We start from the raw sequence: 14921 nt of genomic DNA on the forward strand, positions 1-14921 counted from the left end.
TGTGCTCAGCTTTTGATTGCTTTTCGCGATTTGTAACAACAATTCAGTCGCACCTTGCTGAACAGCCAGCCACTGCGACAGCCGACATCTTCATTTTGAGATGGAGCCCTGCGAGTCCAACTCAAGCTCCCCGACTCAAACAACTAAGATTTACCGATTTGATTCGATAGGATCATCAACAAACTTACTTGGTTATATAAACGAGATCATTTGGGCTGCATAAAGGGGAAAAATAGCTTGTCGCGGAGGAGGGGGGGATCGGCGCATTACATCGGCTGTTTTGCATGTTCATTTTATGAGTTACGACCTGTTACGATATGGATCTCGGGGATCAACCTACCAATGTATTGTGTTGTGTAAGGATTCTTGCTCGATTCGACTCGAATAAACTTTGTAGCTAACATCTACTCAGGACAATTTTGCATCAATAACCTATGAATATTTCGAAACCCAATGGCAATCGCCTTCCTCTATAGCAAAAAAGCATTTACAAGACGTGGAAACCGCTTGGAGGAAACACGGCACTTTAGTATATTACGACGCAAAACGAGAAGGGATCTGGGTTTTTCAACCAAGCCCAAATTCCCCGAACAAAGCTCTCGATGAAGGGGACGATTTACTGAGCCAAGCCAACCTTCCTACTGTGCAAGGTGTCGAGTTGTTGAAGAAGGATAAAGGAACATATGAACCTTCCTACCTTGCAAAGAACAAATCCATACTCGCAGCTAGTTTGAACACCCCCAGTAGCACGTCTTCGCCTTCACCTCTCGAAAATGCACTACGCAATGCACAGAATGTCAATGCAAGGGCTATGCAAGCAAATTCGGCCCAGAATCTACATGATCCGGCAGGAGCATCTCCTGGTGTTAAATCCGTGGCCAGTCTAGGTGACACTTTTGCGTTTCTGAAAGAAGTCCAGGAGCACTTCATATCATCCGTTCAGGGCTCCATCATGTATAGGCTTTGCAACGACCACGCATTGATTCCTCTCAACTCACGGACCTTACTTCTCCCCTCAGAATCACCATCTAGATCAATGGCATATTACCAATCTCCAAAGGTTTCTGACGACACAGTCACTCTGGTTGATTTAGACATCAGTCTCACTTCTCTGGGTACCCTAATGGTAAAAGCTTGTTCTTACGTCACCCCTGGTCTTCAGAGTATAAGCCACTCAAGCCCAGAGAAGCTCCAAAGAACTTTATCCCAGGGTACTGAATTATGGCTAGCGCCAGGGGGAAACCCAGCGAAATTTTACTCATTTTATGACGATGAGCAACTGCCCGGAATTCAACCTATTTCGGATTTACAAAAATATCCTGAAGATCAAAGCTGGCGCTTTTATGGAACGACAATCAAGTCCTGGCAATCTCGATGTTTGGATTGGTTGTCGACCAAGGGTTTTGATTCAACTTCAATCGAAGAAGGAGGATGGATGTTTGTGCAGGTGCTAAATGCTAATTATGGATCTTCGAACCCCGAATACGCAGATATATCTTCTTCCGATGAAGGTGCTATTGTACCTTGGCCAACGCTGTTATGCTTCAGGGCCATCAAAACTTCTACAACTGACCTGCAGCCTTCAAGTGCGAATTATTTCGGGCTTGTAGATCCTCTGACATTTGTAGAAGAATGGTCTATTAACGCCGAAGAAAGGGCGAGGATCATGTCGAATAGGCAGCAGGAGCGGAATGTCGTAAAGGCTGCTAAAGAACAGGCTGATCAGGAAGCCCAAATCATTCGAGCAAACAACCATTCTACAGCATTACTGGAAAAGGGTAGCAATGCTGGCGCAATGTATCCCACACCTCCAGATGCCATACATCACCCTGGGGGACCAACGCCATCATTCGACGGTGCAGTCACAACGCCTGGGAACCCTACCCATTTATTCCCGCATGATCACGAAGCAACTAATCCCAGCACATCCATCATGAACACCGCGGACACTGATAACTGGGTAACTTCAGAACAGAAACATCGCTCAAATTCCAATATGAACTTTGGAGAAAATGACAATGATAATGATAATCTCTTTGGAGACATGGGAGGAGATTTGTTTGGCGATACAGACATCACGGATGCCGACTTCAACTTTTTCGACCAACCTGATGACATAGAAATGGATCATCAGTCAAGATCCCCGGTCGAACCTAATTTGCCTCCTGCTCATCAACATAAGGTTGTTGAAAAGTTATCCGTTCCCAGTAAGCCATCAGTGCCTCAACCAATATCAAAGGATACAATCATGAAGGATTCTCAGCCAGAGAACAACATACAACAACCCACGTTCGACCAGCGCTTCTCAACTTCAGAAATGGATTTGGATGTGGAAATGTCAAACAATAACGACAGCTTGATAGCTTCTGCTCGACCACCCTCTCCACCACGCATTGTGGCTCCTTTCGACAAAGAAATAGTATTCGGCCAGTTGGCAAGACGGAAACGAAAACGAAAATCGAAATCGCAGTCATCTAGCGAGTCCAGCGTATTCGATGAAGTCAAATTTGAATACTCTTTAACAGAGGTTGATGAGAAGTATGGTTGTAATGGGCGATTTCGATATTCCGATGATGATCTGAAACCACAGCTTGTAGAGCCGCACGATCCTACGAACCCAGAATCTTTTGGTAGACGAAAAAGTGAGAATAAAGCACACGAATCTGATGTGTTGACTCGAATTCTGAATAATGACAATGCGCAGTATGAATTTGAGTTAGATAATGAAGCAGAGCTAGATATTGCTAGCGATTCTAACAGTATAAGCGACGCATCGGAATCTGACGAGACACCACCAGTAGGGGTTTCGACCATGGTTAAACTCGGCATGAAAGGAAAACGCTATTTTGATGAGGCCAGTATAAGTTCATACAACGCTTTTACCGGAGAATATGAACCCTCCGCAGGGACTCCACAGTCAGTGATCGAACCACACATTCCGATTTTCGAATCTGATCCCGCAGATTGGTCTCTAACGCCGTATTTTACCTCCCCCGAACCAGATATTCAGCCTAGCGGGTTATCGGATCTAGACTTGATCGAAACGGCCCAAATCATTGCAGATCAAGCTGCTTCAGGGTCTCTTCGTGTGAACGATCGAATAAGTCAGAACCCGGACGCCCATGACCAGGCTACCTTTGCTACTAGAAGACTAATGACTGATGTCTTGCAAGCTACGAAGGTGTTCTTGAAAGATGTCAAAAATTGTACTCTGAAGTCATACCTTACCATCCCTGGGATTCCAGCTGTAAATGCGGCTTTGCGTTTACCACCCCAGGGCCGACCCATGCCAAATCCTAGAGCAGCACAGCATACGGATCCTTCAAAATCTAGCAATCTATTTCCCATTCAACCTCCACAGCTTGAAGTACGTAGAGGCGACTCCAAGTTGGCAGTTCTACCTCCCGCAATACACTTTTGGGATAACTTAGGGCTGGCGCCTTACACAGGAAACAAAGATGTTAACGCTGTTTGCATATATCCCAATATCGTAGGCATCAATGAGAATGCTGATATCTTCCTCGATCAAATGCGAGGGGCGTATGAGTCATTCAGATTTGGAGGACACGATCGTATTATGTTTCCAGACTCACCTAGCGGCCTTCTGAATTACCCATGCGATGTCAATACAAATAAGGCAGCTTACCTGAGCTCGCTTAAAGATGTATTGACGCGGTTGGGCAAGAATCTATCAACTATGACTGCGGAAGAGAAAAATGTCGTTGTATACTTCGTTTATCCTCTCAATAATCAGTCTCTACTCGTGAATATCTGCACTGCTTTCAAGCACCTGTTCAAGGTCTACAGGAAGTCGTTGTCCGAAAAAAAGCTGAAAATTTACAACGAATTGGTGCTGCAGCTTGTGCCGTTGGATTTTATGGCTGCTCCTAATTCATTAGTAGTACCGTCGCCGGCGGAATATTCACGTCTTGCTATGGAAGTATATGATCGCTGTGTAGATTTCGTATCATCTTCCACTACAGCAGCTATTCTTCTAGAGAAACCTCTTCCCCGGAACATTGATTTTAAGTTGAATATCAATCCATCTCCTGCATTGTTGCAAGAGAACTCATGTCTTCATATTGCTTATGCTCAAAGTATCGACGAACGATGGATTACTGCCGCATGGTCAGATAATAGGGGCACCAAACAGATGACAGCCTCATATTGCCTTGGCCGGAAGAACGAGCCATTCACTCTTCTCTTTACGGATGTTGCGAATGAAATCTGGGAGACCACTCTTGACTTGATCTCCAGCAAAAAGGTTCACTGGCGTATAATCATTGCAAAGACTGCTGTGATGGAACAATCTGAAATCGATTTTTGGACAGGTCTTGCCTCCACAGAATCAAATGGTTCGATCAGTCTCACACTAGTCACTGTACAATCAGACCCATCTTTAAGGGTATTGCCCCCACAAACAAAAATTCCGCTGCCATCGATGACAACATCACAGTCCGCTACGACGCCCGTCTCCACACCTCAAGCATCTCAATCTTCGGTCTTCTCCCCGGGCAATGCATCAACACCAACAACGAATGCCCCTACCCCTTCCGAAGCACCATCTACATCTACACCCGCTGTTCCTCCCGAACCCGATGATCAAAGCTCTCGTCTCCTAGATGTCACAGATCAAACTTGGGGTGCAATCCTCTCTCATCGCCTCAACAATTCAAATTCTCTTCTCGAATTTAATCCTGCTCTTATTTCCGGCTACCTCTTAAAAAATAGCGGTACGAGCACCGATGATCCGCCGATAGTATTGGAAGTCAATATCATCCATGCGGAGGTTGTAGGAAATCCGCGCACATTTCACGATACTTTGTTAAGGGAGATTTTAGGTTATTATAGGGGATTGGCTACTTTGGCAAGGGTCAGAGGCGTGGTGCATCCTGTCAGAGACGGGAGACCTTGGCATGTTGCGGCTGCGGAGAAGGCGGTCAAAGCTTTGTATATGTTACTTTGATAGGCTGTTTCTGTCAGAAAGGGATCCGGCGAACAATTGGATGGCGATTCGGGAAGATGGTGGTGGGATATATTAAATTGGATTGCGTTAAATGAGTTGATAGTGGCGGTGCCGTTTCTTTTGTGGGATGTTGATAGATACCCTGGGGTTCCTCTTTTCTATATGTACATGGTCACCCATTGTTGATGTGGGTTGGATGTCATGGATTGTTTATATGTTAGCTGCGTTCAAAAATGGCGTGAAGAGAGAAAAGAAATTTTGGTATAAATTTGATTATGATAACAGCATTCGATTCGTCTTCGGCTGTTCCTCAATAAATAGCGAACAAGTAAATACTAGATGAGCTACGCGGAGCATCATTTACCAGCATTGAGAATTAACAGGTTGTTTCACGTGTTATGGTGAAAAGTGAATATTGAGTCCATCTCGTCTATATTTTTCAGCGTATATGCATGCCGTTGATGCATCCAGGTATCAAAAATGCACAAAGCCCATCCATCCCTCCCTTGCATGAATTCTCCTCACATTTTCACAAATCGTCCATCTAAGCATCCCACACCCCCGGAAACAAGTACTCCACGTTCTTCTTTCCCTCCTCTCCTCTTCCCTGTTCCTTCGTCATAAATCTAATCATGCCCGTGGTGTTTCCTTCCCAATGTTTCGCCAAAACCATCTCACTATGTTCCTGCTTACTCAATGCATCAAGCACTGCTCCAACCAATCGTTTCGCATTCTGTCCATTGGCATGCATATGTCCCATGACCATTTCCACATCTACATCGGCTGTGCTGTGCCAGCAGTCATAGTCGGTTGCCATACAGATCATTTGGTAGACCATTTCAGCTTCGCGCGCGAGCTTGGCTTCGGGAAGAGCGGACATGTTGATCACGGAACCGCCCCAGGAACGGTACATGTGTGATTCGGCACGGGTGGAGAAGGCGGGTCCTTCTATTTGGTGGAGGAAAGATTAGTTTGTAATTTCTACGAGGGGAAAGGAAAACATTAGGAAAGGCAACTTACCCATACAAACGATCGTTCCTTTGTCATGTAAAACAATTCCCTCTCCCTCGAGTGCATGTCCACATTCCCTCACTACCTTCGCAATCTTCTCATCGAAAGGATCCGCAAAACCCACATGTCCTACAACACCCTTCTCAAAAAAGGTAAAAGGACGCACTCCCTTTGTTCTATCAATAACCTGATCTGGCACTACGAAATCGCGGGGTTTGATTTCCTCGCGCAAGGAACCCACCGCACTAAATGCGATGATGGTTCGGACACCGATGCTGCGGAGAGCAGCGATGTTGGCGCGGTTTGGGATTTCGTGGGGGGCAAGCTCGTGGTGAGTACCATGGCGAGAGAGGAAGGCGACGGGGGTAGAGTTGTGAGAGAGGATGTGGATGGGGGAGGAGGGGTAGCCCCAGGGGGTGAGTGGGTTGAGGGTTGCGATTGGGACAAAACCTTCGAGGGATTGGAGACCGGTACCACCGATTACGGCAATGTGAACAGGGTCTGGAGGGGGAAAAATTTGTTAGTTTGGGAATGGAATGGAATGAAATGAAATGCAATAGACTGGCAGATCTTTGGGGTGAAAAAGGAAAGAGGGGAGATAGGATAGAGTAGGATATTGGGTGATGGATAGGTTACGATCTTCTACATACCAGAGAAAGTGGTAGGAAGTGATTCGGCCATATTGGTCTTGTTCAGAGTGTCGTTGGTGAACAAAAAAGAGATCGAGGAATGAGGGTTCCCGAGACAATTTATATCGAATTAAAATCTTCCTGTATGGCGAAATCAGTTTGGATTCGGCTTTTTTTCAAAACACTACCCCGCCAATGCCGCTCCTGCCCCACCAAATATCCGTGAACAGGGATTGCAACATCTCCACGTGGGAGGCGGAGACTATATAGACGGTGATATTAATCTGTATATTTTGTTAAGCGCAATGGAAATACACTCGGGTAAGAATGACTCGTGTGAGTACATGCTCTAATGACATTGAAAATCTCATGCTCACTGCAATAAAATACAACATACTAGGTAGTGCAAAGCAAACTTGCTAGATAGAAATTCCATGGTCGATTTGCTATGCTATGGTATACTATGCTATGATACAACAGTAAAAAGGTATTGCTATCGATCTTTAAGATCATAAAAATCACGCTAGAAGCAATCGGTGCTTGTGGTGTATGATTGATGACTTGCGCCCTTGCCATCTTCCATAAACTCTCCATAATCGGTGCTCTTACACTACGACGTGAACCCACACGTCCATCCTATAATCCATACAAGTATCAATACAGTGGTAAACACACACATAATAATCATACAATTCGTTGCATCGTCAACATCTCATCATCCTTTCCACCATTTTTCCACTCGAGTCTTCAGGGTCATCGTGTTAAATGAAGAACAGATGGACCTCTATCTCGCAGATGAAAATGTTGCTCTGAGAGAATTGATCTACCTTTACACAGAACATCCTATTCAATGTCCCGTCAGCAGCTTTCTGTTTTTCTTCAATACAGCTAGAAGTCTTTTCTCCAACTCTTGGGTCTCCTTCTTTGCGATTTGCATTGCGGACTCGGACTCCTTTTCAGTTAGTAACTGGACATTTCGATCCTGTCGTCCATCATCAGGATTTCGGTGCCCCACAAAACCAGCGGTATAATTTGCAACTCTATCGTTGAGGTCCATGTCATGAAAGTCTGGAGCGTGATTGTTTCCATTCAAAGGAGACCAGCTGGAAGTCTCGCCCCCTTGAAGTGCAGTTTCACCTGCCAAAACATTCGCACTGAGTGCCTTTTCTAACTGGGGATTGTTAGAGAGAGATGGTAAAACATATTGGTTAATGTAATTCAAAGCTTCATCACGCTGGATCTTGCTGACTGCATCCATAGGTGTAGTATTGCCGGTGGAAATGGATGTGGGGAAGTATGAAGCAGGTCCATTCGGAACCGCGCGACCGCCAACCAAATTAAATCCAACGCCTGTGTTTTGCAGTCCGGAAACAAATGCAGTAGGACCGGCATTAGCTGCAATTCTTGCTTGAAGCTCCAAGTATCGCTTCTCTTCGTCAGGAGTAAGATTGCGAACACAGTCCCCATTAGGTGTCAACATGATTCGTATTGATCCTGAAGCAATCTTGTGAACAGTATTTCCCGCGTTCAACTCGGCCCGTTCTTCAGGGCTTACATCAAGTTTTGCAAGCGCTTCGGCGAAAGCTGGTCCAAAATTATCCTTCTCTCTCTTCCTCTCATTACTGATACCAGGTGGAGTTTTCAATATCTCAGATAAATTTGAGACAAAAGGAGCAAGGCTGGCTGGACTTGGACCTGTGCGCTTTTCTACGATCTCCTCATCTTCGACAACAGGAACCTGTGGCGACTCAGGTGGAGGCGTAGGTTGTTGCGCCTTTGCCTTATTCTTGCCTTTTCCCTCACTCTTATTGACAGGTTTGTCGCTGCCAGTTGAAACAGGCTTTTCTGGCGCGATAGGTTCTACGGGTTTACTTTCCTCACGGGTAATCACTGCAGGCGGAGGTGATGGCGGTCTGCTAGGCGCCGAAGCAGAAGCATTAGGTGCACTGTTAGCATTCGGTCTATCCCTCTTCTTCGTCTTTCTGCCCATAATTGGCTCTTGTTCTCCAACTTTCTTGGCTTCAGCGGCAGCTGCCATTTGCTCTTCTAGAGCCTGTTCCTTCTTTGCAGCCTTATCCCTTTTTGTTTTTGCCGTGTTGCGAGTAGGTCGCGGCTGTCCATTCCTAGACGGACCAGGTGAGCTCGCTCTCGAAGCTGTTGCGGACATGAGAGACGCATTGTCATGCTCACTGGTATTATCAGGAAAATGTGCGGGGTACGGAGCTACAGATGTTGCAGAAGTTGGAGCAGGGCTTCCCATTGGAGCCGTGCCCCCCTTTGGTGTAGCGGGACTGGTGGTCAAAACTTTGAGAACGAAGTTAGATCTCACTGTCGATGTCGAAGGCGCTGGTAGCGCGGGAAAACCTGACGTTGGAGCAACAGTTTGACTGGGTTTCTCAAGAGTGTCTACTATACTAGTAGCAGGATTCGTGGAAGCTGAAATGGTCAAAGTAGATGGCGCTGTTTTCTGTTCGCTCGCCTTAGCAACCTTCTGGGCATTCGAGGGTTTTGGTGTAGATGGCGCCTTCGAAGAGGAGGCAACTGGTTTTGAAACTTTCCTAGGTGCAGGTTTGGTTTCCTTCTGTGACCCAAGGGCTGGAAAATCATCGTTGGAGTAAGGCGTTGGAGTTGCAGGAGTGATTGCTGCAGGGCGCAAAGGGGTCGTCGGAACTACAGGCACTGTACTAGACTGACCTGCAGTATCCCTTGGCATACTAGAAGAAATGTTTTTTGTTTCATGTTTTGTTTTTGCTTCAGACGCTGATATCTCAGGGGTAGGGGCAGGTAAAGCTTTAGACTTGACAGGAGAAGGCGTTGATGGTTGAGACATGGCAAGTGGAGTGGCAACACGGGGAGGGTGTACCATGCTAGCTTGTCTCGATGGTGTGAACGGAGCAGCCGCTGAAATTGTTTTAGAAGGCTTTCCAATTGGATCTTCGCGAATTGCTGGAGGAGGATGTCCATGGGGATTTGGTAGCCCAGGTGGAAAAGCCGGAGTACTCGATCGAGACACCTCTCGGGACATTTCGCCATATCTCATGGGTGAGTCATCCGGTACACTGTCTGACACCAAAGCGTCCACACTGTGCAAAATGCTTTCATCGAAAGTTGAATCTTCTAAACAAAGTTAACGTTAGCGTGTCTCCATTAAAGTGAGCAAATGTGAAGTGATAAGTGGGCGGTAAGGTTAAAGGAGCATCATCGGTTAATGCACAATGCTACTACAAGATAGGGACACGGTCACATCACGAATCCATCATCGTCTTCGATAATTGAAAGAGCGGGCTACTGAAGGTACAAAATATGTAAGAATGATATATTTCTCCAGCCACTGTCGTTGGCGTGGGAGCGGGGACTATAACGTACATGAGAGAAGCGGCCGCGACGAAGACGATGATGGAATTCCCGGCGTGACCTGTTTTGATCTTGTTGCGCACCCAGACGAAATAAACAGAAAAGAAACGATGGCAGCAATCCCATGAGGTCCTCTCACTCATTTTCCAACCGTAATATGACGCCAATGCATCCGAAGCATCCATCTTGGAGCTATGCCATGCCCGCTAAAACAAATGTGTGCTATACCGAGCAACAATGCAACACTCTTTGAAGAGTTTTTGCCAACGCCATCCTTGTAAATGAAAAGAAATATCGTTATCTACAAAAGCCACGCCAAATATTACGCCCAACTAACATGGTCATCTACCATCTGGGGAATCCTGCACCGCCGCCATACATTAGGTTGGGGTTGTACCCACCTTGAGCCTGACCACCAAACAGCCCCTGTCCGACTCCGGCATTGCTCTGTTGTTGATGCTGCATTCTCGCCTGCAAGATACTTGGGTCCGCAAGATCGACTAAGCCACCTCCCCCAGAGGAGGAAGTGTTAGCATGCCTGTGCTTCTTTCCCTTCTTTTTCTGCTTTTGACCGAAGTCATGAAACGCCCCGGTCTGAGGACCGTAGAGCGATGCCAGAAGGCCTGAAGCAGGAGCTGGAGTGGAGGAGGCAGATGGGAACTGTTGATGAAGAAAATTAGGAAACATGTACTCACGCTTACTTGTATCAAGACCCTGATTGCCTCCAGCACTAGGACGACCCCTCAAAATTTCACGAAGCATCTCACTACCATTCTCCTTATTAGCTCCTCCAAAAGCCGAACCGGCACCCATCGCGTTACCAAATCCATGACCTTGGCCAAACATCCCTCCGCCAATAGGTGGGGTATTGGATTTTAGACCTGAGAGTCCAGGGGGAGCTGGGATTGAAGGATTAAATGACTGGAATCCTTGCTGAGGATGACTCGAAGGAGGCATCATTGAAACTTGCTGTTGCATCATCTTGGAATTGGCAGAAGGTTTGATAGATGATGGCCCAGCGGCACCATCCCCAGCGAAACTATACCGAGAAGATTGTCTGTTGTGACCTGGCTGTTGGAAGAGTGCGTTATTCTGGTTTGATGGATTTCCGAGTCCAACCGGGGAAGAAATGTGATCCATGAAGCTCGGCGGGACACCCGATGGGGATTTGAACATTGAGAGTTGTGATTGCTGCAATGGAGTGAGCGATCTTCCATTAACAGAACCCAAATTGCTGATGTTCTGGTAGTTTTGTTGTTGCCCAAGACTTGGCCCAAATGGCCCGTTGGTAGAGCCACGTTGGATTGGCAGCTGAGAACTTTGACGACGTTGAAATCCAGGAGGGTGGTTGATCTCTCGTCCATTATCCTCTGGCTCGCCACCCAGTTGCAAACTACCACTCTCCGGTTCTTGTTCTTCCACAGGTTCAGGTACAGATTGAAGATCGGCCTGCGATTCCTGCTCCATGTGTAGACGCTCCTCTTCCTGTTGTTGCTCGCGCATCAAACGACGCTTTTCTCCACCATGATCATCGAAAAGTGGTGGAAACGACGCAAGATCGTCTTCGTGAATCTTTGGTCCATCCCAGCTGAGCACATCCGAATTGATTGACCTAAGGAGTTCGGCGCCAAAGGCTTCCTTTTCAGGATGCGAAACATCTTCGATTGAAGGGGTGGGTTCTCGAGCTTCAATGGGGCTAGCTTCCTCGGATGATTCTTCTTGATCTTCAACAAGCTCTGGGGTTTCTTCTTCGACAGCTTCAGTTGTAGAAGGAATAGCATTCGAAATAGCAGGACTGGGGGCAGCAGCGCTAGTAGCATGACTTCCTCTTCTGCTGCGTTGCTGCTGTACGCCACGATTGGCCCAGTTGGCGGTTGATGGAAGAGCGGGGCCATCCCCATTGTCTGAATCATCTTTGCTTCCTTCCCGTACCATTGGTTGTGCAGCGGCAGCTAAAGGCTGTGCTTGTTGAATTGGTGGTGCTGCCTGTGCTTGAGTGCGAGATGAAGATGCCTTGGTCGGCAAAGGTCGTTGCGAGTTCACACTGTTAATCGATGACAAATCTTGTCTAGAGTAACTATCATCATTGTCGCCTGGCTCATGCAGGAACATGCAATTCTTGTTTGTGCAACTTTCATTACGCAGATATGCCGAACAGTATTTCGTGGTTCCTAATTGCGCTCTTAAGACTCGGTCACCGTTTGTAGAACCGTTGACAGCTGTTATGCATCGTTCGGCATCCAGCTTCGAAGCGAACGTAACGTAAACTCCGAAATTTTGACCTGAATCGTTCTGTTTGGATTTACTGACCACGATCTTGAGGATCTTTCCATACTGGCCAAAATATTTTTCGCCGCGTAAGGTTTGAAGGAGCTCATCCTCTCGTATACTGGGACTTAGACCGTTGACATATACCAAGTTTTTCTGTACAACTCGTAAACCCGCTAGATGCTTTCGATTCAGACTTTCCACTTCTCGCTTTTGTGCTTCTTTTTGTCTTATTTCGGCTTTCTTTTTGGCGTTCTTTTGGACATTGGCCTTAAATTGAGCGACTCTGTAAATTGCGGTCAGCAGGTCGATTTATTGACGCTTTGATACTACATACTCTTCAGGTGTAACAACTTTCCATTTTATCGTCTTCTCGTCATAAGCTCTTCGACAGGCAGGACAGAGGCCGTTGATATTGTTCTTGATATTATTGTAGCAGAACTGACATATCTAAGGTAGTGGAAGTTAGCATCAAGCCGGCAGACGGTGTCAAGGAAACAATAATTACCTGGTAACCACAAGGACATGGTTGAAAGTTCTTGTCTGATAGATCGAATTCTTCAACGCAAAGTGGGCTGTCGAAATTTGATTAGCAAAGTGTTCAATAGATACAGTTCGCCCAAGCTGAATTCGGCTCAACAGGAAGTATGGGAACGTACCAGGTATCATCATCTTCATCAATGAAGCTGTCTTGAGGTGCCATTTCGAGTGTTCAAATGTGCGATTGAACAACGAGACGAAATTCCAGAAAGTATGAATTTGGTTCTGATACGATGGTTTTTGGTGCGCTAATGAATACAGCGCGTTGTTAAGTATTGTGAGAGTATTATTAAATTATCAATACTCTAGGTATGAGATGCGGATTTTCCGGTATCGATACGTAGAATTCTATGTAATGTAATGGTATTGTTGTGAAGTGAAAAAGAGATCAATTAGATGAGTGTGGGTGTGGTAGGAACTTCTTCGAGGATCATTGAGTTAAAGTGTAAAAGTCATGTTCGCTCTTGGTTTGTCCACGCTAAAATCTCGGTTATGTAAGCTGGAAGCAATGAGTGGCGCAAAAGTAGAAACCTCAGGCACCATCTCTAATCTTCCAGGATCATTCAAGCACCAATCTGAATATCATATCATCGTCAATGAATTTCTAATCTTTGCAATTGAACTTCATACGATTCAATTTCCAAGATGGCGATGAGGGTTTCGAATAGTCGGGCTTTGGCCTCCGCCATTAGATCTACCAGAAGCTCTTTGTACCAACCTAAGAAGCTCAATATTCGAACATTTGCCTCCACACAACATGCCCGAGTTGTTGTCTCTCCAGATACTCCAAACATGCGCCATGCTCAGAGAGCTCCTGATGTTCCAGGAGGACTTCGGGTTCCTCCTGTGAATCCTGCAGACAAATACGCAGCAAAGGCAGACGATATGCACAGATATGGATCATGGCTCATGGGGTGCCTTCCAAAATACATTCAGCAATTCTCAGTATGGAAAGACGAGCTTGTTATATACATCTCTCCTTCTGGAGTAATTCCTGTATTTTCGTTCCTCAAATGTAAGAAATTTATGCCTAAATATGTGACAGTACCTTTGGCCAACTCTATCCGGTTTCATTTCACAGAAAGCTGACTATTTAAAGATAATACCAACGCGGAATTTACTCAAATCTCAGACATTACCGCCGTTGACTTCCCTACCCGCGATCAGCGTTTCGAAATCGTCTACAACCTCCTTTCCGTACGACACAACTCCCGCATTCGCATTAAGACCTACGCCGACGAGGCTTCCCCCGTTCCCAGTCTCTGCAGTCTTTATGACGGCGCGAACTGGTACGAGCGTGAAGTCTATGACCTCTTCGGTGTCTTCTTTGTTGGCCACCCAGATCTCCGTCGCATCATGACAGATTATGGGTTTGATGGCCATCCATTACGGAAAGATTTCCCATTGACAGGTTACACGGAGATTAGATTTGATGAGGAGAAGAAACGTATTGTGGTGGAACCATTGGAGTTGACTCAAGCGTTCAGGAACTTTGAGGGTGGAACTGCTGCCTGGGAGGTATGTTCACGTTTTAATTTCACTCCTGCCACTTTCGAGTTATCAAAGTGCATGATACTAAAATTAAATAGCAAGTCGGACCTGGTGTTGATAGAAAACCCACCACATTCAAACTCCCTACACCCAAGCCAGAGGAGAAGAAAGAAGAACCAAAGAAATAGATTCAAAGAGTCTATTGTATATAAACTGTCTACAAACGTATTTTACATCCATACAAAGATTTCTAAACCCCATACAAATGTCTTGTTACAGACATGCTAAAATCTTGCCTCCGCATTGCCGAAGTTATGTCGGATTGCATGGAAACAGAAGCCGTTCGTGCCACTATAATCAGTGATGATTCCAGCTCATGTCATACACCTCTAGATGCACATTAGCCCAATTGCTATTCACTTCCTGTACTAATTAATATGGAAGCTACCCAAAATTCCTGTTTTTAGTATTAGTGGTATGAAACTAGGCCATCATCCTCGTCATACTTTAATACAACCTTTTCTACCCACCCGGTCTTTCTCGTTGACATGTTCGCCTCAAATTACCCATTATAATATTCGATCAGATGATCGACGAGTATAGTCCCCCGCGTCAAGTTTTAAGACCATCATTCCCTTTTGAATCTAGACGAATGTTGAAAA

General features: G+C 45.9%; 4 protein-coding genes across 4 annotated transcripts; 2 read left to right on the top strand and 2 right to left on the bottom strand.

Moving 5' to 3' along the window:
* Positions 1-317: 317 nt before the first annotated feature.
* Positions 318-4966, top strand: EAE98_010299 (uncharacterized protein; the record flags this gene model as incomplete). Its single annotated transcript, XM_038957920.1, has 2 exons — positions 318-356; positions 413-4966. 2 exons carry the CDS (start codon positions 318-320, stop codon positions 4964-4966), a joined length of 4593 nt encoding a protein of 1530 aa, XP_038805712.1.
* Positions 4967-5510: 544 nt separating this feature from the next.
* On the bottom strand, positions 5511-6658 carry EAE98_010300 (uncharacterized protein; the record flags this gene model as incomplete). The annotated part of the gene is made up of 3 exons (XM_038957921.1): positions 5511-5914; positions 5987-6478; positions 6628-6658. 3 exons carry the CDS (start codon positions 6656-6658, stop codon positions 5511-5513), a joined length of 927 nt encoding a protein of 308 aa, XP_038805713.1.
* A 795-nt stretch (positions 6659-7453) lies between these two features.
* EAE98_010301 (uncharacterized protein) lies at positions 7454-12931 on the bottom strand (the record flags this gene model as incomplete). Its single annotated transcript, XM_038957922.1, has 5 exons — positions 7454-9723; positions 10362-12514; positions 12566-12678; positions 12737-12803; positions 12888-12931. The coding sequence occupies 5 exons, from the start codon at positions 12929-12931 to the stop codon at positions 7454-7456; spliced, it is 4647 nt and encodes a 1548-aa protein (XP_038805714.1).
* A 398-nt stretch (positions 12932-13329) lies between these two features.
* On the top strand, positions 13330-14849 carry EAE98_010302 (uncharacterized protein). Its single transcript, XM_038957923.1, has 3 exons — positions 13330-13783; positions 13868-14286; positions 14358-14849. The coding sequence occupies exons 1-3, from the start codon at positions 13414-13416 to the stop codon at positions 14445-14447; spliced, it is 879 nt and encodes a 292-aa protein (XP_038805715.1). The 5' UTR covers positions 13330-13413; the 3' UTR covers positions 14448-14849.
* Positions 14850-14921: the final 72 nt, after the last annotated feature.

This window comes from Botrytis deweyae, assembly GCF_014898535.1.
Source record: "Botrytis deweyae strain B1 chromosome Unknown BDEW_035, whole genome shotgun sequence".
In the NCBI taxonomy this organism is placed as follows: domain Eukaryota; kingdom Fungi; phylum Ascomycota; class Leotiomycetes; order Helotiales; family Sclerotiniaceae; genus Botrytis; species Botrytis deweyae.

Bases quoted from the DNA above. Each gene is read 5' to 3' on its own strand.
- EAE98_010302 (XM_038957923.1), top strand. From the start codon at position 13,414: ATGGCGATGAGGGTTTCGAATAGTCGGGCTTTGGCCTCCGCCATTAGA. The intron at 13,784-13,867 runs GTAAGAAATTTA...GACTATTTAAAG, and splicing joins TGTATTTTCGTTCCTCAAAT to ATAATACCAACGCGGAATTT. The intron at 14,287-14,357 runs GTATGTTCACGT...AAAATTAAATAG, and splicing joins GTGGAACTGCTGCCTGGGAG to CAAGTCGGACCTGGTGTTGA.